The 24,557-nt window shown below is 47.2% G+C and overlaps 1 protein-coding gene across 22 annotated transcripts in view; it reads right to left on the bottom strand.

The window, feature by feature from the left end:
* Positions 1-24,557, bottom strand: part of MACF1 (microtubule actin crosslinking factor 1) — a 251,868-nt gene that overhangs the window by 77,086 nt on the left and 150,225 nt on the right. For 20 of the 22 annotated variants that reach the window (XM_034753976.1, XM_034753977.1, XM_034753961.1 and 17 more), the window contains 14 exons: positions 23,456-23,977; positions 22,661-22,837; positions 22,318-22,441; positions 21,355-21,563; positions 20,521-20,838; positions 19,656-19,822; positions 16,489-16,645; positions 15,263-15,380; positions 13,125-13,187; positions 12,116-12,357; positions 10,810-10,939; positions 9,944-10,143; positions 8,326-8,821; positions 6,229-7,700 (listed from right to left, as the gene is read on the bottom strand). In XM_034753976.1, coding sequence (XP_034609867.1) covers positions 6,229-7,700; positions 8,326-8,821; positions 9,944-10,143; positions 10,810-10,939; positions 12,116-12,357; positions 13,125-13,187; positions 15,263-15,380; positions 16,489-16,645; positions 19,656-19,822; positions 20,521-20,838; positions 21,355-21,563; positions 22,318-22,441; positions 22,661-22,837; positions 23,456-23,977 — 4,395 coding nt within the window. The remainder of the gene's footprint in view (positions 1-6,228; positions 7,701-8,325; positions 8,822-9,943; positions 10,144-10,809; positions 10,940-12,115; positions 12,358-13,124; positions 13,188-15,262; positions 15,381-16,488; positions 16,646-19,655; positions 19,823-20,520; positions 20,839-21,354; positions 21,564-22,317; positions 22,442-22,660; positions 22,838-23,455; positions 23,978-24,557) is intronic. The other 2 variants (XM_034753975.1, XM_034753970.1) reach the window with 1 other exon arrangement.

Here is a 24,557-nt window from a genome sequence, read left to right as displayed (position 1 = left end):
TGCCCAATCTCATTCAAACGACTGTGGATCGATCTAGAGACCTTCGTCCTCATGGGTGAGACAGGAAAATTAGCAGCAACTAGTACGGAGCTTTTCCCACCATGGTAGATTCCCATCAGGAATTTCAATTCTTGGGCACATGAAAGAGCATGGAAAAGTCTTCGGTGTTGTAACAATCAAAACAGAGCCTGGCTTGTAAGCATTCCTTTATCATTATTCTGGAACTTTTCAAGAAGATGTTGGACAAAAGAAGGTCTTCAGCCATACTGGGGATAGGGGGTTCTAACATTCACTGCACTTGGAGTGTAGAATGGGAAGGTGTTTCAGCTGTAACATCTCTTAGCCGTGTTTCTTGAGGTGGTTCCCTTGTTTAAGTCCATTGTATTAGCCTGGTATCAGGCTCGGCATCCATATACCCCTCTCTTTAAGCCAGCTGAATAAGCACCCCTTTTACTTGAATACCAAGGCAATCAGTTTAGTTTCTATTATAGCACCAGCCATTTAGATGCTTTTTCTCAGTTTTCCATTAGAATGATACAGATCTTCAGACTCTCCCAGACTTCATTTTTAAGGCTGCTCCTCGGTACAACTTTGAAAAAGACGGTAGCTGCCTAATTTTTGATCTAATCTTTCCATGAGCAGGAAATGCGATTCTCTCAATATGCAAAAACTCTGAAATGTTATTTGGGAAAGGCCAAGGGAAAGGTGACTGGGGCTCTCAGGTGTTAGGATAATACAGATAAACAGCAACAACAACATTATTTTGTAGAAAGGAGAAAAGACCTTTACTTTATGTAACAACTTTTGTGTAAAGACCTCAACGTACTTTACAAAAGGTTGTCAAGTACTTTTCTCTGCTTTGCAGACGAGGAAACTAGGGAGCAGAGCGATTATGTGACTTGCCCAAGGTCACCCAATGAGTCAAATGGCAAAACCAAAACCGGGATCCAGGTCTCCCAACTCTCAGTTCCCAGCTCTAACCACTAGGGAAGCGTGTAAATCCACTTAGGCAAGGTGCATTATGTGATGCATTTTGGAGTTCTATGGAGCAGACGGAACTGCTGGCTTTGATCGAACTGGGGGCTCATCCATCTTCTTCGGAAAATATTTTGAAGAGGGATTCGAGATTGCAAGCTCTTTGAGGCAGGGACCATCTTTTTGTTCTGTGTTTGTACAGCGCCTAGCTAGCGCAATGGAGTCCTGGCCCACTACTGGGGCTCTCAGACACCACCACAATACTACAAAATAACGATCGGTCTATGTACCCTTCATTTGCAATCTTACACTAAAGATTAGGGTTTTTTGCATCAAATAAAGTAGCTTTCAGCTTCTTTAATCTACGCACATTGGTCTCTTGCCTAGTTTTTGGGTGGAGAGTTTGCAATTCAGGATCCTCTCAGTTTTGGACTGCTGGTGCCTGAGGGTGCACAAAGGAAAAACCATTATCTCTTCAGTATATTTCCTGCATCTCCAGTGTGCAAGTCTGGAATGATTCGCCCCGAAGAGTCTGCTGCTGTTAAAGCTTAGCTGGATGAGCTGTTCCGTTTATCGATGTTTTAACCGGAGCTTGTTTGAGTTCAATCGTTAGCATTAATACTATGGAAAGTTTCGTCTGAGAAAACCGAGCTGACAGCAGAAAGAGCTGAGGAAAAATGCCAATAACTGAAAGCTCATACGAGCAGCTGCCATTGGTGAATGTTTCCTGTCAATCTTCCTGTCGAAAGAGTGCAACCCATCAGTTTCACACTGGTAAAACTGGAATGCAGAAAAGATATGAACAGGTTGAAAAGTCTCTTCGGAATGAAGAAAATGGACTCCACAGAGAGGCTAAGCGGGTCTGCCTTTCTCTAAAGTAGAATCATCCACTGTGTGTTCCTAATGCTGTGCTCAAACCTTTTAGACAGGGCTGATGTTTGCCCTTTACAAGAAGGCCACAAACTTCCATCACGCTCATGTGCTAGACGCGATATAGTTATAACGATATTCCAGATGAATCAGCTGTGTCCATATGTTCACAGACTCGTTACACAATATACCTGAAGACACCTTAGGCACACACACCGGCAGCTACCCCGTTCTGCCACCATGGCTACACTTCTAACTTTAGCGTGCTGACTTGATCAGAGCAACCATTCCTTCAAGCTGGAAATTACATCTCCGGCCGCAGAGCGGACATACTCTGAGTCTCCACTTTTTTCTTTAAAAGAAAGAAGGCCTGTTTGTATTTACTATCAAAGGATGCTAGTGACACGAATAATTCAGAAAGTTGGGAAATACTCACAAAGATGACCTTTGGTGCCTTCAGTCCTCTATTCCAATCTCCCTCCCTCACCCCACCAAAAATACTTCTGTGGTAAACAGAAATTCCTTCGGTCAAGATCTGGCAGGCGCTTTTCAGCTTCTCTACTGGATTTAAAATAATCTGGAAATGTTGCATTCAGATTCATCTCTCCTAACTCCTGTTTGTGTTGTGGTGTGAAACTGGCAAGGGATAAAACAAAATGGACAAGGCACATGGGGACTGGGAAGCAGCAGCATGACAAGTTTTTTTTGCAGCCAGTTCTCTTTTTGAACAGATTTGGTGGGTGTTTGTTGGGAAAAAAACCTTGGGAAGCCTCAGGTGTAAACCTTCGTTTGAATCACCTGTACGCAGTCCCTGAAAGTGAGATTTCAATCTCTCTTGTTCCTTATTGGAACCACTCTAGCCCTGGCCGCATTGGGGTCTGCAGTGCCTGCCTTTGAAACAACACGGGCTGCACTGGGAATCTGCCTGGAGACCACAGGCAGATCATTTACATAGATGTGCATAAAATTAGTGCATTAAGACATCATATCTGCTTGTACTTGTGTCTTCTGGACAGATAAATAAAAAGTGCTTCTTGGTGCCCCAGCAATCAAACCCTATAAGCAATCAGCTTTGTTCTCTACATACAGTTCCAAGGAGGAGCCATCTGGAGGCATTATTTCATGATGCCATAGGCTGTCTCTGGCCCCCAGGCCCCACGCTGCGCACCTCTCTAATCTCCAATCCAGAGGTGAGACACTGTTTTGATATTGTGCATTGACAGACTGCAGCCTGTTTAAGCACCTGCACCCCCAGCCGGGCACTTCCCCTCCCGGGCTCCCCTCCCCCCCCAAATTGCACACACTCTTTTCTGGCTTCCACCTGAGCACCTCTAAGAGAGCATTTTCAACAGACCCTCCTGCAGTCAGACCAAACCTCACTGCTCTCCGTTTGTTAGAAGCTGAGGCACCATTCTGATGCGTGACCCCACCACGAAGCTCTGGGTGTGAGTGCAGATAAATCTGCCATGCACTTCACGTTGCATTTCAGCTCAGGAACTAAACTCTTGACCCATGGAAATGAACCAAAATATTGTTACTCGGTCTTGAGAACAGGGCCCGAAGAGATTTCCCTTCCCTGACCCTCTAGGGTGTAAATGTGGCTGACACACTCAGATTCTTTCCTTTCATTGTTTTAGCTTCCCATGAGCTCAGCAAAAGCTGGACCTGTAGATCACCCTTCCCCCCACTGCAAAGTCTGGCTCCAAATCACAACAACATCAGCAAGCTATGAAATTTCAAAAGGTTTGCTAGTGCTGTAGAAGTTTCTAGCTTGGCTACACGGCTCGCTCTCTAAAAGGGAACATTCACGACTTCAGCTCGATTGTCTGTGATGTGGGGCAGGCTTCCAGGTTCATTTCTTTCTGCTCAGTTCACATGGATTGGCTCACAGGGCAGGGTGTGCACTCTCTCAACTCCCCTGCCAAGGTTTGTAAAGCCTTGCGGGAGGAAGGACACTCAACGCTGCAATGCGAACGGACAATTTATGACACATTTTCCTAAAAGCTTGCTCTGGACAACTGATCTTCTCTTCCCAATTCCCACTCAGGATGCACAAGCCAGGAGGTGTCATTATTCACTCCGGTCAGTGCACGTTTAATGACCTAGAACAAGATGGTCACTGTTTATGCCTGCGATATCATTCAGTGTCCAGGCTGACACGTGGGACATCTCTTTTTCCTTAGAGGCAAACCATAAAATTGGGCTTGAAAATGTTTGCCATGCAGTAGTCACCATCGATGCCAATAACACTGGTTCTTTAGATTGGGGTTCTCAATCTTTTTCTTTCTGAGGCCCCTCCCCCAAACATGCTATAAAAACTCCATGCCCCACTTGTACCACAACAGCTGGTTTTCTGCATATAAAAGCCAGGGCCGGCGTTAGGGGGTAGCAAGCAGGGAAATTGCCCAGGGCCCCACGCCACAGGGTCCTTTGCAAAGCTACATTACTCAGGCTTTAGCTGCAGTCCGGGGGTTTTAGCCCCATCAGGTGGGGCTTCAACTTTCTGCCCTGTGCCCCAGTGAGTCTCATGCTGGCCATGCTTGACGGCCTCCTGAAACCCCCAGGGGCCCCGGATTCCTGATTGAGAACCACTGCTTTAGAGGAATGGTTTATAGGAAGAGTTTCCTCTATGTAATTATAATTTCTCCTCCAGCCTTCATTCCCCGCACCCCCCAGCTTTCGTCTCTTAATTTTTACATAGAAGAAAGCTAAAATAATTCCTGCAACTTTCATTTTTAAAGGAAGTTTCTGCAAGCAGATATTCCAGCCCAACAGAGAGTCCCAGGGGCTCTGAGAATAATCAAGGACTCCTGATAAGGATGCTTATCTATTTCCTTCTGTTGCAGTACCTTTGGCTTTGATCTGTAGCAGCCACAGATGTCTTGGAGGGCTATCTTCAAAGTCATTGAGATGTGGACCATTGATAATGAAATATCCTCTTACCACTACCGTTCCAGGCCAGTCAGGACATTCCATTTGAGCTCAGTTTCACTCCATGCATCTGATGAAGTGGATTATAGCCCATGAAAGCTTATGCCCAAATAAATTTGTTAGTCTCTAAGGTGCCACAAGGACTCCTTGTTGTTTTTGCTGATACAGACTAACACGGCTACCCCTCTGAAACCTTTCTAATCAAAGTGATTCAGCCAGAAGTAATGTCTTCGCTATAGGAAAGTTTTACCAGTTATACGGGTAGTTTTACCGGGTCTAACCTTCCTTATGGACATTCTCATTCCAGGATACAAGTGGCTTTTTTAGGATTAGTTTAAACCTTTGCCCAAGTGACATAAACTAAACCAAAAAGCCACTCTTACCCTGGAATAAAGTGTCCACACAAGGGATATACCAGCATAACTAGACTGGTTTAAGTTCACACCTCAGGTTATACTGAAAAACATTCTCATGTAGACAAGGCTTAGGGGGTTGAGAGGACCATGATACTGCGATGGTGTAACAGAGGCATTAACTGTCTGAATGGGATCAATTAGCTATGTGATGAAAAGTAAATGGTTCACCCTCTTCTTGCTAGTCACCGAGCAGCAAGATGTAAATCAGACCAATCACTAGCAGTGGAGCGCATCAGTAACGGAGGTTTCACAGCATCATAATCTCTAGGCAGTACTAATGTAATTAACACAGTGTAACAGCATGGCCTGACACCATAACACTACATACAATTTAAACACCATGAAAACCTTCTCTCTTTGGGTTCAGTTAAAAGTTTTGCGCACATACCTTGATGGTCTCCAGCGTTTCTCCACTGGCAATGTGAAAATCCTGTAGCAAAAAACTGATAAGACAAAGGGAATGACATGCCCTCCCTCCCCCTCCCCAGCAGTAACAGTTTAATACTATCTCTAATTTTATCCAAGACCCAAAAACTGGAATGATGCATCAGAGTGCAAGGTTCCTGACAGACAGCTGGGATTCTGGGGTTGGGCAGATAGGCCCACTTAGCAGATACACTGATGGATCTGCACTGGACATCTCAGGAGATACTGAAATTCATGATTCAAATAAAGTCAAGGAGCCAAAACACCCCTCTTCCCTGAAAAGTATTGTACCGAAAAAGCCAAGAGAAGTTCTGATAGTCTAATATTGTGTGCGGTATGGAGAGTCGGGGTGGGGCAGACGAGGAACAAGCTTTTCAAACCTGACCCTGAGAGTTATCAACTCTTCCTTCCAGGTACTCAACTCTTAAATGGCAGAGACGACCTCTGTCTCAAACAGCACCAAGCACCCTGGCGGCATTTCAGCGATAAAGTTATATGAATTCTGCAAGGAACGCACTGCTTCAGAATAGCACAAGAGATCAGGTCAAACTGCAGATGAACCTTTAACCAGCAAATGCCACTTAAACAACCCCGCCTCAGGAGCGCTCACCTTGAAATCTGCCAACTGCTGGTTGATGGTTTCCACCTCTGTCCCTACAATCCACTGCAATGCCTCATTTTCCTCCGCTGCACTGGCCATGTGATTCAGCTCCTTCAGTTTGCTGTAAAAGTCCTCGACTCGGGAGAGTGTCGTTTCTACTTGCTCTTGGCGATTTTTGCCCCTTTCCGTCAGCTTGCTGCACTGTTTATTTAGAGTCTCCAGTTCACGTTTCAGCCCTAACAAGTCAGGGCTTCCTTCATCTTCCAGCATGTGCCTGCATTCCTCTTCAGAGGCTTCAATGTCTGACTTCAGCCCCTGAAGTCTGCCCAGGAATGTACGAACATCTTCGGCCTGAGACTGGAGGCTGTCAATGTCTCTCCCGATGGCACCCATGCTATCAAGTTCATCGTCTAGATCTGCCAGTTGAGAGAACATCTCCCGGACGTGGTTATTAAACTGGCCGATTCCTTCAAGCTTGGTCTCCATCAGCGTACAGCATTCGTTTACTTTTTGCTTCACTATTTTAAAGTCCTGCTGGGAATCCTCAGCTTGCCGTAAGAGCTGGGAGCAGTCAGATCCATCTGGAGCATCTTCCACCAGACCTTGTGTGAAGTTCTTCAGATAATCCACTTGCGGTTCCAGGGCCTGGAGCACTTCCTGCTGAGCCTTCAACTTCTCCAAGTTCTTATTGCTGCAGGCTTGAGGTCCTAGGGCATCATAGATTTCTAGCTGATGCTTTGCCCCTTCCAGCTTCTTCTCAATGTTCTTAAAGTTTTCTTGGAACTCCTTTAGCCTTTGTGACATTTCTTCAATGCACCCAGTCTTGGCTTGCAGCTCTTCCGTAATGGCATCCATCTTCTGATTGATCCCAGCTTTCTCGTCCCGAACCTCATCCTCGTCAGTTTGACAAGCATCTATCAAGATGTCAGCAGCACTGTTCAGCATCTCCAGAAGGGAGCGGCGCTTCTCCACGTCACTGAGCATAGCCTTTGACCTCAGAAGGGCTGCCTCCAACTGCACGGGGTCCAGAGTTACTTCCAACTCTGACATCTTCGCCCTGCAGTCCTCTACCCAAGGAAGGAGGTCTTCCATGTGCCGTTGGTATTTCTGGGCCTTCTGCAAACAGTCCTTGAGTCTTGAGTTTCTATCTGTGGTCTGCTTGCTGAGCTCATCCCAATGTGTTTTGAGGCCGACCAGCTGGCTTTGCAGGGCAGTCTTCTCCTCCCCAGGCTGAACCGAAAGAAGCAGAGACTCTCCCTCAGCCACAATCATCTCATAGGAGCCACTATGCTGGTTGAGATTCTTCTGGAACTCTTCTTGCTCCTGGATTTGACACTGCAGCCTCTCCAGGTTAGCAGAAATAGGCCGGCTCTGGGCTTGCTGGCACAGTTTGTCATCCAGCCAGGTCCTAAGCTCGTCAAACATGTGCTGGAACTGCTGGGAGCTTGCGAGCGCAGTCTGCAGCCGATTCATCCGGTCGGCTGAAATGGAAATAAGATTAGAATGTAACAATTAAGCTGGAATCTAATAAAAAAAATCTCAAATGTGCAAGATGCATTCTGATTAACAGGAACGAACTCCTCCCCTGGCACATCGGCAGCCTTTTGCTTGTCAGGTCATGAGCAACTTCTGAATGGAGTTAGGAGACAGTAACACAATGGAGAGGTTTTTTTGGTTATGAGGCCTCTATATGCAACCCACTTGGGGAGTGAAAATGCCACTCAGATGCCCACTCTCCTCATCCCTCTTCTCAGATTGGGGCCAGATTCTTTTCAGTCCCCGTCAACACCACTCTTAAAATCAGAGTGCATAGGGTGAAGTTGAGCCCTACCCTTTGCTGAAGGGCAAAATGAGCCCTACCCTTGTAATGAACAGGTCACCCCTCTGCTCAACTTCCAGCCCTTGGTGGCATCATGTGGGAATCAAAACCTTACCACATGCTTGGCACTGCTCAAAGCTAGGCCCTTTCCGGAACGGTTTTCAAATTTAGAAATCATGGAAGATCCCTTCCTCACCAGTCTTAAAAACACAGTGACCGCATAACCCTTTGTTAAACAGGAGGCAGAGAAACTGAACTCCACAACCAGGAGCTTCATGGCATCTCACCTGCGAGGTCTTCCAAGCCTTTGAGTGGGAGAGCCACCGTCTCCAGGCGCTTTCTCAGCTCATCCTTGAGGTACTGCTCCCCAATCAGAACCGACAGCTCATCACACAGCGTCTGAGCCTCCATGATCTCCTCTTCCAACTGCCCCAGGTCAGACCGGATCTCACTCGTTTCCTCCAGCTGCTGCTTCACGGCATCTGGCTGGGTGCTGACAGCAGACTGGCTGCTGAGTCTCTGCCCAACTGCCTTTACCTTCTCAGACAAGTCCTGCAGCAGCTCTTGGTATTGGATGCTCTTGACAATGGCTTGGTCGATCTGGCTGGAACGGGAGTTGAGTCTTTCCGTTAACTCGGTCCATTTTTGATTCACGCCTTGGAGCTCCTCCCGCACCTGGTTGGATGATGGAGAACCATCTCCAGGGCTGCTTAGTATCCCCTGAGCTGCCTGGTTCAGCTGTTCGTGCTGCTGCCTGCGAGCTTCAAATTCTTTCAGCATAAACTGGAACAGAAATAACACAGAAGTGTTTGTATAAGTGTGACAGCACCGAATACACATCGTCCAAACAAAACCAAGCTCCAGTAGCTTTAAACTAGCCACAGAATCACTGGAAACAAACCAGGAAATCCCTGGGACAGGACTACAAGTAGACTGCAAAGATCTGTTTATAACAACATTTCAGCTTAACAAAATTTGGAAGCCTCTGTGATTACATCCATAAAGTATTTCGCTTCTCTTCCTTATTTGTCCTATTGGTGTTCAACACAATGTAAACCAGTGACACAAAGAGATAATTATATTAACCAGCATATTTTATTTTGTGGTTTTGCTGGCTACAGACATATCAGCAATCTGATTTGTAACTAGAGGTCGACACACAGGGAGGAGGTAGATAGGAAGGCTCTCATGCAGCATTAACAGGTCCTGGATAGTATTAACCTAGGTCTTTGTAGAGAGTGGAATTGATTTTTTTGATTTTTTTTAAACAAAGGAGTCAATACTGGAACCCTGTGCACAGAAGAGAGATCAAAAATTACACCAGTTTCACTTAGGTGGAGTACTAGCCACAGCCAACACGTTCTGACATCTCTGTGAGAAGAGGGGTTAGACCCAACGCTGTTGTACAATGTGGTGTGTGCAGGGCATTTTGCTACAAACAAAATGAGTTTCAGACAAGGGCTTGTCTACATGAATATTTAGACTGCAGCAAGCTGGAGTGTAAATCTACCCCAAACTCGCCTGCCTTGCACTAAGTATCTGTGTGGACTCCACTGCTGTGGACCAGCAGTTCCTTAGCGCGCTTTGATCTCCCCAGCTTTGAAACGGGACTAGATCAAAGCACACTAAGGAATCATTAGTGCCTGTCAGCAAGGTCCACACGGACACTTAGTGCCTGGCACGCTAGCGCAGGGTAGATTTACAACCCAGCCTGTTTGCACACACAAGCTCTAAGGGAGCACGTTCGGTAGCAGGAGAGTGTACACACAGACACACACACGCTCACTGTACAAACTATACACAAGAATTGATCCATCACCACAGGAGTTTTGCACAAACTGGAACTGCCCACGCCTCCTCATTGTTTAACCTACAGAGGAAGCACAGATGCAGCCCCTTTCTCACCTGGACCTGCTGCTTTTGCGCATTCAGCATGTTGGGGTCAATGGAAAGGGGTCCCAGCACGCTCATCATTAGCTCCTTCTCCATCAGCCATGGGCGCAGCTGGGCTTCTGCTGCCTGGAAGCTTGCCAGTTGGTTCGCTGATTTCTCCAGCTTCTGCTGGCGCTCGGCCGTCACCTGATTGGCTCTTGCCCACCTGGAGTCTGAAGACAGGAAATGAAATAGCCGGTAATTTTACTGTTATTAGGAAACATGCCATGTGATTTAGCCGTTGTTTTTTCGTTTCCTTATTACTAATTTATCAATGGAAATCTCCCCAGCTTTAAATGAGGACTCTAATGTGATAGACCAGTGTAATGTTTGATACACAATCAGTCTAGTAATATATTTTCCATTTTTAACTACTATGGTAATGTGGTTAGGACAGGAAATGTGGAATCAAGCGATCTACATCTACTTGCAATTGTCTCAGACTTGCCTGACCCTTGGGCAAGTCATTTAACTTCTCTCTGCTTCAGATTCCATCTTTCAAAGAAAAATAATATAATGTGTATCAATTTTTGTCAAGTACTTTGAGAGCTTTGGATGGAGAAACCCTGTACATACACTTCATTTCTAGCAAGTTTTGAAATTTTCTTTTTTTAAATACACAGGCTTGTTTAATCATTTAAGTAACTAAAGTATTTTAAGTAATCATTAGAATCTTACTTTGACCAACGAAACTTTTACTTAAAAAAAAAAGCAATTAACTGATTCAATTACACGTAACTGCTTCACTCTGACTTTTGGAATTGTCCTGGAAACTGGAATCATCCTTAAGGGATGTTTAGAGACATCTAAAAATCACGCTAAGTCTCTAGGGAACTTACTGAGATCATCCAGCATCTTCTTCCAGTTTGCTGCTTCGGGAGAGTCAGGACACTTCTCCAGCAAGCCGGAAAGTGCTTCCTTTACTTTCTGGATCTTCCCTGAATTCTGCTCCAACTCAGCCAGGAATGCCTAGGAAGAGGAAAATTTTGGACATGCTGAGACATACAACAGAAGATGTAGTTCAAGCACAAGAGCTAGACTGAGATATGCTACAGTTTGAAGGAAGAAAGTAGCTACACTTGGAGTTGAGTAAGGCTTTGGCCTTTTATGGAATCATTTCATCTAGTTACTAATACTTAGCGCTCCCTTGGGCCTTAAGAATAGAAGAAATGAAAAGTTCATCTTTCTCAGTGTAACATTAAACTGTGTGTTGCTTTCCCAATGAATTTGGAATGACCTGAGAATTGGTGCTAAACATTATCAGCCTTTTTCTCAGAGACTACTGCCTATACAGGATAGGTCTAAAATATCTAAAAGGGTGAAGCTCACCACAGATTCATAGAATCACAGAAAGTAGGACTGGAAGCGACCTCAAGAGGTCATCTAGTCCATTCCCCACACGCTGAGGCGGGATTAAGAATACTAGACCACCCCTGACAGGCATTTATCTCACCTGTTCTTCAAAACCTCCAATGCCTGGGATTCAAGAACATCCCCAGGTCACCTGTCCCAGGGCTTAGCTATCCTTATAGTCACAATGTTCTTCCTAATATCCAACCTAAATCTTCCTTGCTGCAAACTAAGGTATGTCTACACTTAAAATGTTACAGCGGCACAGCTGCGCCATGGTAGCACTTCAGTGTGGACACTACCCACACCGACAGAAGAGATTCTCCCATCAGCATAGATAATCCACCTCCCTGAGAGGCAGTAGATTGATGGAAGAATTCTTCCCTTGGCCTACTGCTGTCTATATGGGGACGTAGGTCAGTTTTATGCCACTCAGGGGTGTGGATTTTTCACAGCCCTGAGTGACTTAGTGATGCTGTCCTAATTTTCTAGCGCGGACCAGGCCTTGGTCGCTTCCTTCTTGTCCTACCCTTGGTGGACATGGAGAACAACTGAGCGCTGTTCTCTTCATAACAAACTTTGACATATCTGAAGACGTACGTCCCCCCTCAGTCTTCCCTACACCATGCTTCTTCATGCTACATTTAACCACTTGCACTCCCAAGATGAAATACTCTCTTTAGAAACAGGCTATTGTTGGTTCCTCCCAATCTAGTGCAGTAAGGCATGTCTCAGAGAATGACCTAGTCATTATGATAAACTCGGTCCTTATTCCTGCTCAGAGAGACAAGTTACCTTGTTATGCTCAGCCTGGGCTCTCATGGTCTCGGTTTTTGTAGGCGAGGAAGAAGCTTCGAGTGCTGACAAGGTCCGTTCCTTTGACTCCAGCCACTTCAACACTGAACTTGCCTCCTCTTGGACTTCTTGTATCTTCTTCAGCATGGCTGACAGCTGCTCCTGGCGTTCCCGCAAGGCCATGCCAAGTCCCTCATACTGCTGGTTCACATCAGACATGTCACACTGGATCTCAGTCAAATCTAATGACAAAGAAACAAACCTGAGCAGAAGGACGGCAACACCCCTCCTACGTAGGCTGCTGGCACTGAGAATTCTGAGCAACCTTCATGCGGACTGCCAGTGTCAGGGTACCAGAGGCTACGATCACTGTCTTTCCATCTACTGAAGACCCTAAGGTGTCAGGTTACCACCACCTGTCCTGCCAGAGACTTGCTCACTTGCATCACATATGAAGTTTGACAGTTTGCCCAACAAAGCAAATCACTTCCCAGTAAATCAGCCTCCTGCATGTTGTACCCCCGTGTTAACAGTATCATATTTAATCCACCTCTCACAGTTTGAGTTCAACTTTTTACATCTGTTATCTCGTTGAACCAATGAACTCACAGCAGCTAACGAGTGATTTAAGTCACACTTAAAATTCCAGGTTAAGATGGTGTCAGAATCCTCCGAACTAATAACCTTCACTGCTTTTCTTAAAACAATCTCCCACTCATCAGCTCTCTAACACCAGCTGATCAGGGGTCAAGTTGTTGTCACTTCTGGAAGCTGGATTCCCCTCCTGCCATTTCTGTCCTACATCACAATCAGCTGCCCATCCCATGGTCCCATTACTACACGGTGCTGCAGAGAAATAGGGTTTGCTATAGGATTCCGACAGTGTCACATTGCAATTTTTATCTCCTGGGGGAACATCCGTACAGACGGCTGTTATCAAGCACTGATGGAAACATAAATGAACACACAGACACCGCTGTCTATTGCAACACGGAGTTGGTGAGCTCACCTTTGCAGGTGTGGTATCCATTTACGCTGCCTACTGACACTCCTAGAGCGGGCAGCACAGAACCTGAGCAAGGGGCAGAGAGACAAACAAAGGACAAGACAAACATGTTAGGAATACAGACATGTTACCAATGAACGTACGCACTCAGCACTGACCCAACCGTTTCCGGCTGCCCACTGTCGACGACGGACATCATGGCAAAAGAAAAAACAAATCCTGGGCATGAGCAAATTAACACAGCACAAGACAACAGAGCTCTCCACAAGACGAACCACGTCAGCCACCAAGCAAATTCGTTTCATTTTGAAGTGGCTTATTCTTTTCATCCCAATAAATCCGCAGCCCCTCTTAATGCTAAGGGCTCAGCACCAGGAATTCCCCACTCCTCACATCTCAATGCCCAGCTGGGACTCCCAATCAATTTTGCCTTACTCTCTTCTCATTCCAAATAGCTGAAAACAGAATAGCTGTGACTCCCTGCAGCCAACACCACCCTTTTCCATTTCCTCCAGCCACTCTTATAGGGACAGTTTAGAAGTAGCTGTGAAGTTCCCAGAGCCCACAACAGAAACTCCGCTTGTGGGCACAAAGTAGATATCAGCTCCCCACCTCACACAGCAAGCCCGTGACCACTATATATATTTTTGCATTCGGTGGAGGCACCAGCATTCCCACAGGAGAACTAATATCCATGAAAATCATATTTAGAATAGAGATTGATATTGCAAGAGCCAAAAGACCTTTACTGAAGATATTAACTTCCTTATGTTCTTCTTTTCTTATGGAATGAAGCTCTTAAGGAAACAGACCTAAAAAAATAAACATCTTTCCTATGCAACTGGGCCCTGAAAATTATTCCTCAGAAAATCCTTCTATTGGAATTCATTTGGGGAGGATTCCTAGTCCATCCACATTCAAACCCGAATTCCCTGGAGAGGTTATAGATCAGGTTTCTCATTTTCTAAGCAGCCCGAAACAGTCAGCATTATAATCATTAAAATGTCCATTTATTTATATAGGAGATTGCAACACGAAAACCTCTCAAAATCTTTCACCGGGTATGTACAAGGGACTGCTCTCCTATTACTTACATTCAGCTACCTCTCAGGAGGAACACAGTAGCCATTCTGTGTCAGCAACACTATACAACACGTTTGGGGATGGGAAGCAAAGGTTCATTTCTCCAGATGAAACGCCCATCGAGGGGTTAGGTAATTACCAATTTTGAATTTAGTCCGGAAGTTGGAGTTAAGTCCCCTAACTCTTGCCTTGGGATCTTAAATGGTCAGAAAAGCAGTCAACACATCCAATGTGCATCATATCTGAAAGCAAGCATCCTCCAGCATTGTCCTAGCATTATACTGATGAACTGATTCAGTACCGATTCTTGGGCTAGGTTTACACTATGAGCGAGGGGCGTAGCGAACTAATGCGAGTATAAATAGCAGCGTAGCTACGGTAGCAGGCTAGTGGCAGTGGACAGACGGCTGAGCCATGCAGAGCATAAACCCACCTGAAACAGTGGGTATGTACTCGGCACGGCTGAGCCGGGCCTCCACTCTCGCTCCCTGTGTTACTGCAGCGGCCCGGCTATTGATACTCAAAGTAGCTCAATGAGAGCTAATGTAGGAGCAGGGGAATCACGCCCCTATCTCGTAGTGTAGACGTAGCCTTAGAGTGCCACCTACTGAAGCATCAGGACTACAGCCTGTAGCCTTTTCCTAGATGTTCCTTGGAGGTTTCCCGTCCAAACACTAACCAGGCTAATCCTGCTTTGTTTAGAGGCTGCGATCGTAGGTGGGGTGGCTGTTACCTGAAATCCTCAACAGGAGTCAGTCTCAAAAGTTGGAAAACAGCTGTTTGGTATTTATGTTCATTTCCATATAAGACAGACAGACAGACAGACAATCTCTCCAGAGGCTGAGCCCTCAGTCCCTAAATGCCTTGGAGCAAGGCTGGCTCCTTTACTTTTGTGTTGTAACAAGTTTAAAGCCATTTTCTATTTGATGATGGTTTAAATAAAAATATACCTAAAGAACAACAAAAGCAAACGGAGTGCAGAAAATGACTGGGCTCCATTACTTCTCCTCATCCAAGGACACTCCAGGTGTCCTCTGAGCGGCACGGCTGTAACTCACCTGTCTTTGACTGTGCATCAGGGGCTGTGATTTCTACAATCAAATTCTCTAATGCAGTCCCTTTGCGATTGATTTCCTCCACCTGGGCCCCCTTTCCTGTCCATTCCTCCAGGAGAACCTATTAAAAAAACAGGATCAGATACCAGAATCCTACATTATATATTTCCCACACCAGAGGGCTTCTGATTGAAACCAAGTGTCACTGCTGCTTATGCTCAAACACATTCTGCTGCTGAGAACTACGGGTGTGCGTTTGTGTGTAACTACGGGTGTGCGTTTGTGTGTCTGTTGTCTAGGCACTAGGAGTACTCCTCTAATACCCATGTAGGATCCGGCTTTAGCATGCTCAGCTGTCTAATTCACAGGATGGTTCACTGACTCCCAGAGAATAAACTGAATTATGGTTAAGAGAGTCTCTCTATACTACGTCAAAGAGGGAGGTTTCTTTGTAATGAACCACTTAATATTGCCGAACTAGCGGGTCTCTCTTCAAACTAAGGTTCTGAGGACCATCCTTCCTAGCCTATACACCCAGCCCCCTACGGTATCCAGCACGCTATACCCGCCACGTGGACCTGGTATAGATCAGTAGCTTGGAGAGCTGCTATATTTCTGTCTGAGATAAGACAGCTATAGGTGAGTGAACAGGACGTTGCACTCTCTCTGAATCACAGCCCTTGACACATCTTGATTTAAGGTGTCATTTACCCCAGAGAAGAATGAGAGCGCTCAAGTGACCGGATGTAACCCCTGATGTCCAGCAGAGGGAATTTCACTAGAGATGCAGAATTTTGCTGCATTCAAAATAGACTAGCACACGGGGGTTCCCCCTCCCAAATTCCTCTGAAAAGCAGAGAAGCAGTTGGATTGCTTTTAAAAATGAATACAAGACTCTGCATAGATTTCACTATGCATTGAAAGTTTGAGAGCCCATAGCTAAAAGTGATGTGTATGATTGCTAGCACTGTCTCTCGACAGTCCCACGCAGACAGGGGCTTCAGACCTTTAGTGGTGCCGTTTTCAGAGCAAGGAAAGGCTCACTTATGAGAAACCGTTGCATGGACATACAGCACTGCACCCCTGCACTTCAGCACATGGAAGCCCAGGCGTAGCTGAATTAATACAAGCATAAAATAGCTCACAATATACCATGTCCTGCAAGTCATTACATGCTCCTTTGGTTTCCACACCAACTCCTCAGAGCGTTTTCAGCTTTCCCTGCCCACCTGGATTTGCCGCATGCGCTTCTCCAGTTCCTGGGTGCCCAGGGAGGTCTCTGCAGAGGGCACATTCCCCTCGCTTTCTTTCAGCCACTTCTTTACAGTTCCGACCAACTTTCGGAACTCGTCCAATTGTTCCTGGCAAGACGATGCATCCTTTTCTCTACGAGTGAAAAGGTGGAGAGAGTTAGCAGCTCGTGCTTCGCTTTGCAATTACTATACCCTGAATTGAGGACACCAGGGTCTCTGTGATCTTGTTTTTTGTTGTTGTTGCTTAGCAACAGCGCTCACTAGTAGCCAAAAACATGGCTATAGCTACGCTGCACCCCTGCTTGCTGGTAAAGCGTGCTTACTCAATGACCTTGGTGCACAAGTTCAGTGTCATCTTGTCCCCTAGAGACCCAGACTCACATTCTTGGGAAAGTCCAGGTTAGCAGTTCTGAAACCATTGTCCGCACAGAGCACTTGTTAGTGGCCTGTAGCGAGCTGGCAAGTCACAGGGTGGTTGGATTCACTTCCTTGCTATCAGCTACTTGGACAAGGGTTCAGGCTCATCATTGGAAAGAAGAGCCTGGATGTTTCTAAAAACAGCTGGAAAAAAGGAGGAAGAGTTTGCCTATCTACTTCTCCCAGCAGCCACCACTCCATAAGAGAATAAGGAGCAACACTCAAGGACAGATACTAAGGAACAGCTACAAATAATCAAAGACTTTGGGACACAAAGGCACCTTGGCAACGGGTGCCCAGGTCTTGGCAAACAATTCTCATCTCAGACCTGACAAACTCAGTACATCAAATACATTGTTCACGGGGTATCTATGCAGACTGGGTAACATGTAAGGTCTCTATTGAAAGCTTGCAATTTATCAACATTCATAATCATGGTGTGATGTGCGTACAGGTAACACTGAAGGAATAAGGTAGCTATATTGACGTTTATGCTCCTAGGGTCTTAAAGTTAAGGGGAGTCACCAGGGATTAGCTACCTGGTGGCAGTTTATTCATGCAGGAGGGAGTTGCTCTCTCTCCTTAGTGAGCTGGTGATGTCATGCAAGGTTCAATTGTCTCGCATTGCCCTATCACAGAACAGTCAATGGAAAACCAAAGAAGACAAGTGGAAACAATTGAAACCACTTGGGAGGTAAAACAAGAACAGGCAGGGTATCACCCTGTCTATGACTAGAGACAACAGACTTTCAGTAGAACACTGAGTGGGGAGAGGCCTCTGCATCCATTCACTCAGGAGACATCTTGTGGAGCAGGGGTGTTTTCATGACCGTTTGGATCCTGGTTTCTGTGAAGCCAGCCAACTCTGCAACAGACTGAATTTTGGAGGGGGTGGGGGAAATTATTATTATTATTATTATTATTAGATAGGAAAAGGAACTATTAATAAGCATAGGCCCTAGTTCAGGTTTTATGCTTTTGTTTGCATCATAACCATTTGTTTTCCCCACACTCCCTTGTTTCTGGTTGAGTCTTTATTCTTTCTTAACTAAACCTACTTCTTTCTTAATGTCAGCGCTCACAAGTGCTGTGTGTTATACAGGAGCGGTGGTTTAAGGTAAAACTAGCAAACTGGAGTCCTTTGGGAGCAGAGGCTCTGGGATTTTTGTGAGTAGCCAGTGTCGGGACTGGGAGTCACAGGGGAACAGTTCAAAGGGACTCGAGGAGCACCTTTTGGTAAGCTGCAAGGTAAAGACAGGGAGCTAACAGCCAGCGGCCAAGTCTACCTCTCACTACAGCCAGGGGGTAACAAGGTGACCCTCATTCCTGGGAACCACCACATGCTTCCTTTAATATTTCTCTTCCACTGTTGTGCCGTCACCATTGGCATGTTGCATGCTAATGAATGGAAGGGCAGATAATCCCTGTGGTCAAATATGCCACATGATCATGACTGGGAGAGGAGGCTGAGGAGAGAGATACTATTAATCTGTGGCCCACCCCATGACTTCCTGGCATGGCGAAGTAGAGCTGTCAGGGAAGTGGAGCTCGTTGCTTTTGACCTTGTAACAATCACTTCCTGCCCCTCTCCTCCGAGAACAGCTCGCACTCGGGGACAGCAGGGAAGCTCGGCAGGCCTAGGGTACGTCTACATGGCAATCACGGGGCGTGATTGCAGCTCGTAGAGACAGACCTGAGCTAGCGCTAACTAGCTCGGGTACTAGAGCAGTGAAGTCACGGCAGCATGGGCTGTCCAAGCCCACTTGGAACCCTGGGTAATTACTCGGGCAGCTAGCCCGCACTGCCACGGCTTCACTGCTCCCGTTCTTGAGCTAGTGACATTCATAGCTCAGGTACGTTTACACAAGTGCAATCGGACTCCCCCCGGCTGCAGTGAAGACAGACCGTACCCCTGCCTCGCCACGTCACTAGGAGCAACGCGTGGCAGGATTTCTGTGGGAGGCGGTTACAACAGCACGCGCTTGCAGTAGCTCCGTATGTGCAGTGCTGCGTAACCCATGAAATCCGTTGCCTTCTTCGCTGCCCTTACGGCAGTTCTGAAATCACGGTGGAACTTGAAGACAGGAGATGGCCTCACACTTTAGAAGACAGCTGAGGTTCCTGGGCGTTCTGCTTTTTGTCAGGCACCATCCGAATGGCAGTGAGGCTTATAACATCGGGTAGCAGTTTATTTCCCCCATCTCGCCGCTCTCCATCATGAGCCCTCTTTACCGTAACCCTGTTTTAAATGCTGCCCGTTCTCTGGAGACAGACCCTGCATTGTCACAACATCCCCCTCTCTCCCCCCCCCGAGCTAGGAAGATGCTCCTTCTGCAGCTATTATCTGTCGCTCCTTCGCTGGCCAATGAACCTCTGCCACAATACAGGGATCTGCTCCTCGGGGGGGGAGCAGGAGTGGGTTTGATTCGTGGCATGCTGAGAAAGCACGAGGCAGAGGCTCTTGCAGCACACACATTTTCACAACGCCTCCGGCCGTGCTTTTTTAAAATGTCAGTGAGAGATGACGGCATTAAGTTGTGCGGTGTAGGAGGACAGCAGAGGTAGAAGTTAACGTATGGTCCCCAAAGCAAAAATGAACCTTAGGAGGCTCTCTCCCAATTGTTAAGTAACTTCCATCATCGGTGGGAAGCACATCCTCCAATTTTGAAGAGCTGTCTCCATAATCCAGCCCCTGAAGGATTGGAACCGGTGATCTCAGGCCTTACCTCTCCTTTGCTGCCTTCTGCAGCTGCACAAAATCCTGTTTTAGGCTGTGAACCTTCTCTTGGTGCTGAGAGGAGCCTACTGGGAACCCAAAGGAGCTCAGCTCTGTGGTCAGACCCTCTAAAGTATCCAGGTCCTCTTGGTGCTGCCTCATTTCTAAATTCAGCTCCTGGCAGGACAAACAAGAGAGGGGATGAAGCTCCCGTGTTTGTTCAAACAGGAGAAATGAACGGACACAGCCCTTGATACTGACTCGGGCACGTAGTGCCCTCTACAGGGAAATAAGATGAATTATCCCTGAATCAGACCAACTTCTGAAACTCCCACACATCAGAATTGGCTACGGGGAGAATCTAGGGCAGATACTGTTCCCAGCTAACAGGAACCCTCGTGTCTCCATGAAACCACGATGATTTTGTCCCATCCAGTGCAATGGACCCAGCCCTACTCCCTAAACCACTGTCCTAGGGTAGCAATTCCACTCAGACACCCAGGCGTTTCGCAGGATTGACGGATGGGATTTTTAGCCAGTGAGGTCTAGCTATATTTGCACTGGGTCTAATCAAATTGGTCGAGTTCACTCCTTTAGTTCTCTGCCCCCAGCCAGCTGGACTGGGCAGAATTGTCTTTCTAGTCTAGCACTGCCGCTAGACTGTTCACACAGGGCTGCAAAGCCCCCATCTCCTTCCCTTTCTCCAATGGCTGAGCAAACAGCTACTGTAACGGCAGGTCCCCATGGCCTAGGATGAAGGCAGGGGGTTGTTTACTCTGCACAAATCCCTCCACTTTGCCTGCAAAGGGCTCCTGACAAAAGCATCCTAGTCTGGGCCTCCTTCCTTTTTTAGGCACAAAAGCCCCGCTTCTCACCTGGATCTGCTGGGAGAAGTGAGCGATGTCACGATCCGGCTGGTTTCCCGAAGCCAGCATGCGAGCTCTGCTCTCCGTGAACTGCTGCAGCTTCTCAGAGAGGTGCTCGTACTGCTCCACCTTCGGGAGGAGGCCCTTCAGCACGTTCTCCTTCTCCTGCTGCCGCTGGCACAGCTTGTTGAAATGCTCGGTCACCTCGGCCAACTTGCCCTGCAGGGCTGAGGCTGTGGCACTGTCGGCCGTTTCCATGAATCGAGTCACCATTTCTCGGGTGGCTTCTAGGCTGCTCTTCTGCCTGGCGATGTCCTGCTTCAACTTCTGTTGTTAGAACATACCCCGGGAAAAGCAAAGTGGCATGAGTTGGCTGGGGTGCCCTTTGGAACTAGACATCTTAAAGCAAATGACATTTCTAGACAACCAGAAACAGTCGCGTGGATTATTTTCACCCCCAGTCCCCCCTGTGCCTTCCTTCCCCACTGTGTCTGACGTTGGCATTTTCCCTGCCTCTGCTCATGCTTAACTGTCAGTCTATCCTCATCCACTGCTTCTGGACAGGGATTTCCTCTCAAGGCTATGCTAACGTCTGTAAATGCTGCTTATTAGTTGAGGAGGCAGGTAAACAGTTTTAGTGGCTCTATTTCCTAGTTCAGCGAATTCAGGTAAAGGATGGATTTAACGCTCCCTTTTTAAATGGGTTTACTGACTTGAACATTCAATACAATTAGAGCACAGAATGTTTTAAGATGTCTGCACAATTCAGAGGTTGGCGAAAGACAGAGGAACGGTCTACCAAATGCAGGCTCTTTAGGAAAGGCAGTTAAGTGAACATCTCACAGTGTTCGTGGCGAGGGACTCCTGGACGGAGAGAGACGAGAGGGAAGCCAGCTGCTCTCCTTCCAGGCTCTTCTCAATCTCAGCCATCGATTGCAGAAGATTCTCCAGTCCTTCTTGAACGCTTTGGGACTGGGCGATGGACTTCTGCAGCAGATCCGAGCGCTCTGCCATCTGACCAGAAAGGCTCTGAAAATGGCTTACGATGGAATCTGGGGAATTCAGCACAGGATAAAATAAATGACCAATAGGGCTGAGTGATTGTCACCTCTGGGATTATCTCCAACACAAATAACTAGCCAAATCACCCAGAGGGGCTGGAGCTGTGCAGGTTCGATTACCGAACTCTTTAGAGAGAACAGGAAAAACCTCACCCAGGAAACAAAAGAGAAACTGACCCAAGCTCCATCTATTCCAGTGTCCTGTCAGCGACAGTGGCCCATACCAGATGCTACACAGGAATGTGTAAGAACCCTGCAGTAGCAGAGGTGGGATAATCTGCTCCCACTCTAGAGTTAAGACACATGGGTACAGGCTAACCAGAAACACACATGAAAGCACAGAAACATGGTCACCCAGTAGGACTGTGATAAGACCATTTCAGTGGGGTCTACTGTATTGTCTCGACATTAAAAACAGCAGGTCTCCTTTCACTACTTCAGGCAGAAGCTGCCTGCTGCTCAAGATGTCCTTCTCCATCATTTTCTCAACATAAGCAGAAGTGGGGATCCTCCAAAGGAAACGTACAGTCTCAGGTGGTGTTTTGGGAAGTTGGTTAACTGCCCTATTGGCATGTGTGTGCCCACACAAGGGTTGTAAAAAAGTTGCTATTACTGCAGTAGCTCCTCTACTTTGATCTCGTGTTCTCCTGCACTCGTCTGACTTGGGGACTTGAGTCCCCCTTTTTAACTGTGGTCGGTCTTCACACTCGCACATGTTAATGGACACGGCTGCTTTGCCCAGTACCTGTGGTTTCCTGAATGCGTCTGCGATCAGGGGCTGGCTCTCCTTCTATCTCCAGCAGGGAACGTGCTGCTTTCTGCAGCTTCTCCACGGGCACCTGATGCTCAGCAAGATCTCCCTGTAGATGCTGCTCCAACACAAGACAAGACCACGAACATCAGCAATAATACACACCAAAGAGACTGCGACACACTGGTGAACTGGTCTAGCAGGTTCCATCCTTCATTTAACAGCCCTCAAGAAACCCATATGACAGGAGATCGAAATCAGGATTTTTAGGGTGAGATGTCTGGCCCACGAGGGATGTACACTCAGCCTGGAGAAAGACGGGCTGAAGGTCCCTTACCTTGGCATTGGTGAGCTGCTTCTGCAGAACCGCTGGGTCAGAGGAAACTGTCTCAGAGAGGACTTTTGCTACGGCTGCTTCACTCTCCTGCAGCCATGACCTGAGAGTTTCTGCCACTTCTTGGAATTGCTGGTAGCGATCCAGCAAGGTGTTCAGATGGGAACCAAGCTTCGCACACTACACAGAGGAATAAAATCCAAGACAAGGATATGAACAATCACGGTCTATGGCCTGCTCCTCCATGCCCCCTTTATTTGAAGAAAGGGGGGGAGAATTCACCGAGGGCTTGTCTACACCGCAAGTTAGCACATGGCAGGCACAAGTGTGAATGTACAGAGGGCTCGCCTGCCATACATGAATTCGCTACGTGGATGCTACAATTGTGCAGTAAAGGTTCCAGGTTCGAAGGGGAATATGTCAAAGTGCACTAGAGAACTTTCAGCGCATCACAGAGAGTTAGCACACCGCAAGCTAGTGTGCTGTAGATTCACGCCCCAGCCTGCCATGCACCAACTTGCTAAAGCCCTGAGGAAGAACTCAATTTTAGCATATGGGTGGAAGAACCATATAACACAGTCCCTGCCCTCTTCTGAGCTCACACCTTTAAGATGTTCGAACAGTGTAAGTGCTCCTGATGTAGGAAGGTGGAGAGCAGTCAGAGAGACGGTAACAGGGCAGATTTGACAGGTAAATTCCCAGTTACCTGCAGTACCAGCTCCCACCATCTCTACAGCGCCTCACAGAGGAAACGCCATAAAAGCTTTATCCTATGGAGCTGGAAAGTGTTTCCTGTACCTTCGAGTGGAGAGCAGTGTATCTTTTTGTTGCATCATCCAGTTTGCTCTTGACTAAGTTTCCCGTGGCTAACGGCTCAGGCCCTTCTTCCTTGGCCACTCTCTCTGCATCCAGCACCTTCTGTCCTGACATGGTAACAAACCGCAAATCCCCCTTGTGGGAGATCACATCTTCCGAGAAGCTTCCCTGACGGAGAAGCATTGGTCTCAGCGATTCAGGGTCGCTGTCCCCTTTGTGCATCCGCTCCAACTCCTGCTCCGCCTGCTCTAGCCAGGCCGCAAACTCCCCGTGGTCCCGCAGGAATTTCTGCAGCTCATCCCGCAGCGCCTGCACTTGCTTCAGCTGTTTCTCCGACTGCGACAGGTTGGCTGCGTATTGCTCCTTCAGCTCTGCCAGCCTTCCCTGAAGCCTCTGCTTCTCCTCCGGTGCTAGGTTGTGGCCCTGTTTGTCCAGGAAGGCCTGTGCTGTCTGTGTAGCTAGAATGACATCTTGCTGTTGGGAAAGCAGCTCCTGATGGCGTGCCTGAAACACACACACAACAAACATGCTGCCTTGTGACCAATCTAATGTCTCTAAGGACTTATCTACCTGGGGGAAAAGCCCTCAGTAGCTGGTGTGAACTAGCGACTCCACACTAACTCCCAGTGTGGACACAGAGAATGCCTCTGGGCACTTGGTTGTCTGCAGAGTGGCTGCAGCCGTGTCGGTCCCAGGATACTGGAGAGACAAGGTGGGTGAGGTAATACCTTTTACTGGACTCAAGCGTGTCTCTCTCCCTGACAGAAGTCGGTCCAACAAAAGAGGTTACTCGCCCACCTTGTCTTTGTGCACATGAGCTTAATGCACTTTGGAAGCGTGGGGCATTCCGAGTGCGCAGGAAGAGTGTTCACGTGGGGAGTGGGTGTGGAGTCAGGAGTGCACTTTACATTTACTCCTAGCTCACTATGCACTCACTTCCCTATGCAGACAAGCCCTTAGCACCAGAACTACTGACAGATCTCTCTTCACTGTGCTGGCAAACAGCTAACCCTTCCCCTGTGTGTTACCCTGACCGCATCATCTTGCGACCCTGAATGTAAAGTACTCTGCATTGCTGATCACA

Source organism: Trachemys scripta, chromosome 20, assembly GCF_013100865.1.
Source record: "Trachemys scripta elegans isolate TJP31775 chromosome 20, CAS_Tse_1.0, whole genome shotgun sequence".
Lineage (NCBI taxonomy): Eukaryota > Metazoa > Chordata > Testudines > Emydidae > Trachemys > Trachemys scripta.
The sequence above is the reverse complement of the archived record's forward strand: the minus strand, read 5'-3'. Positions and strand labels throughout refer to the sequence as shown.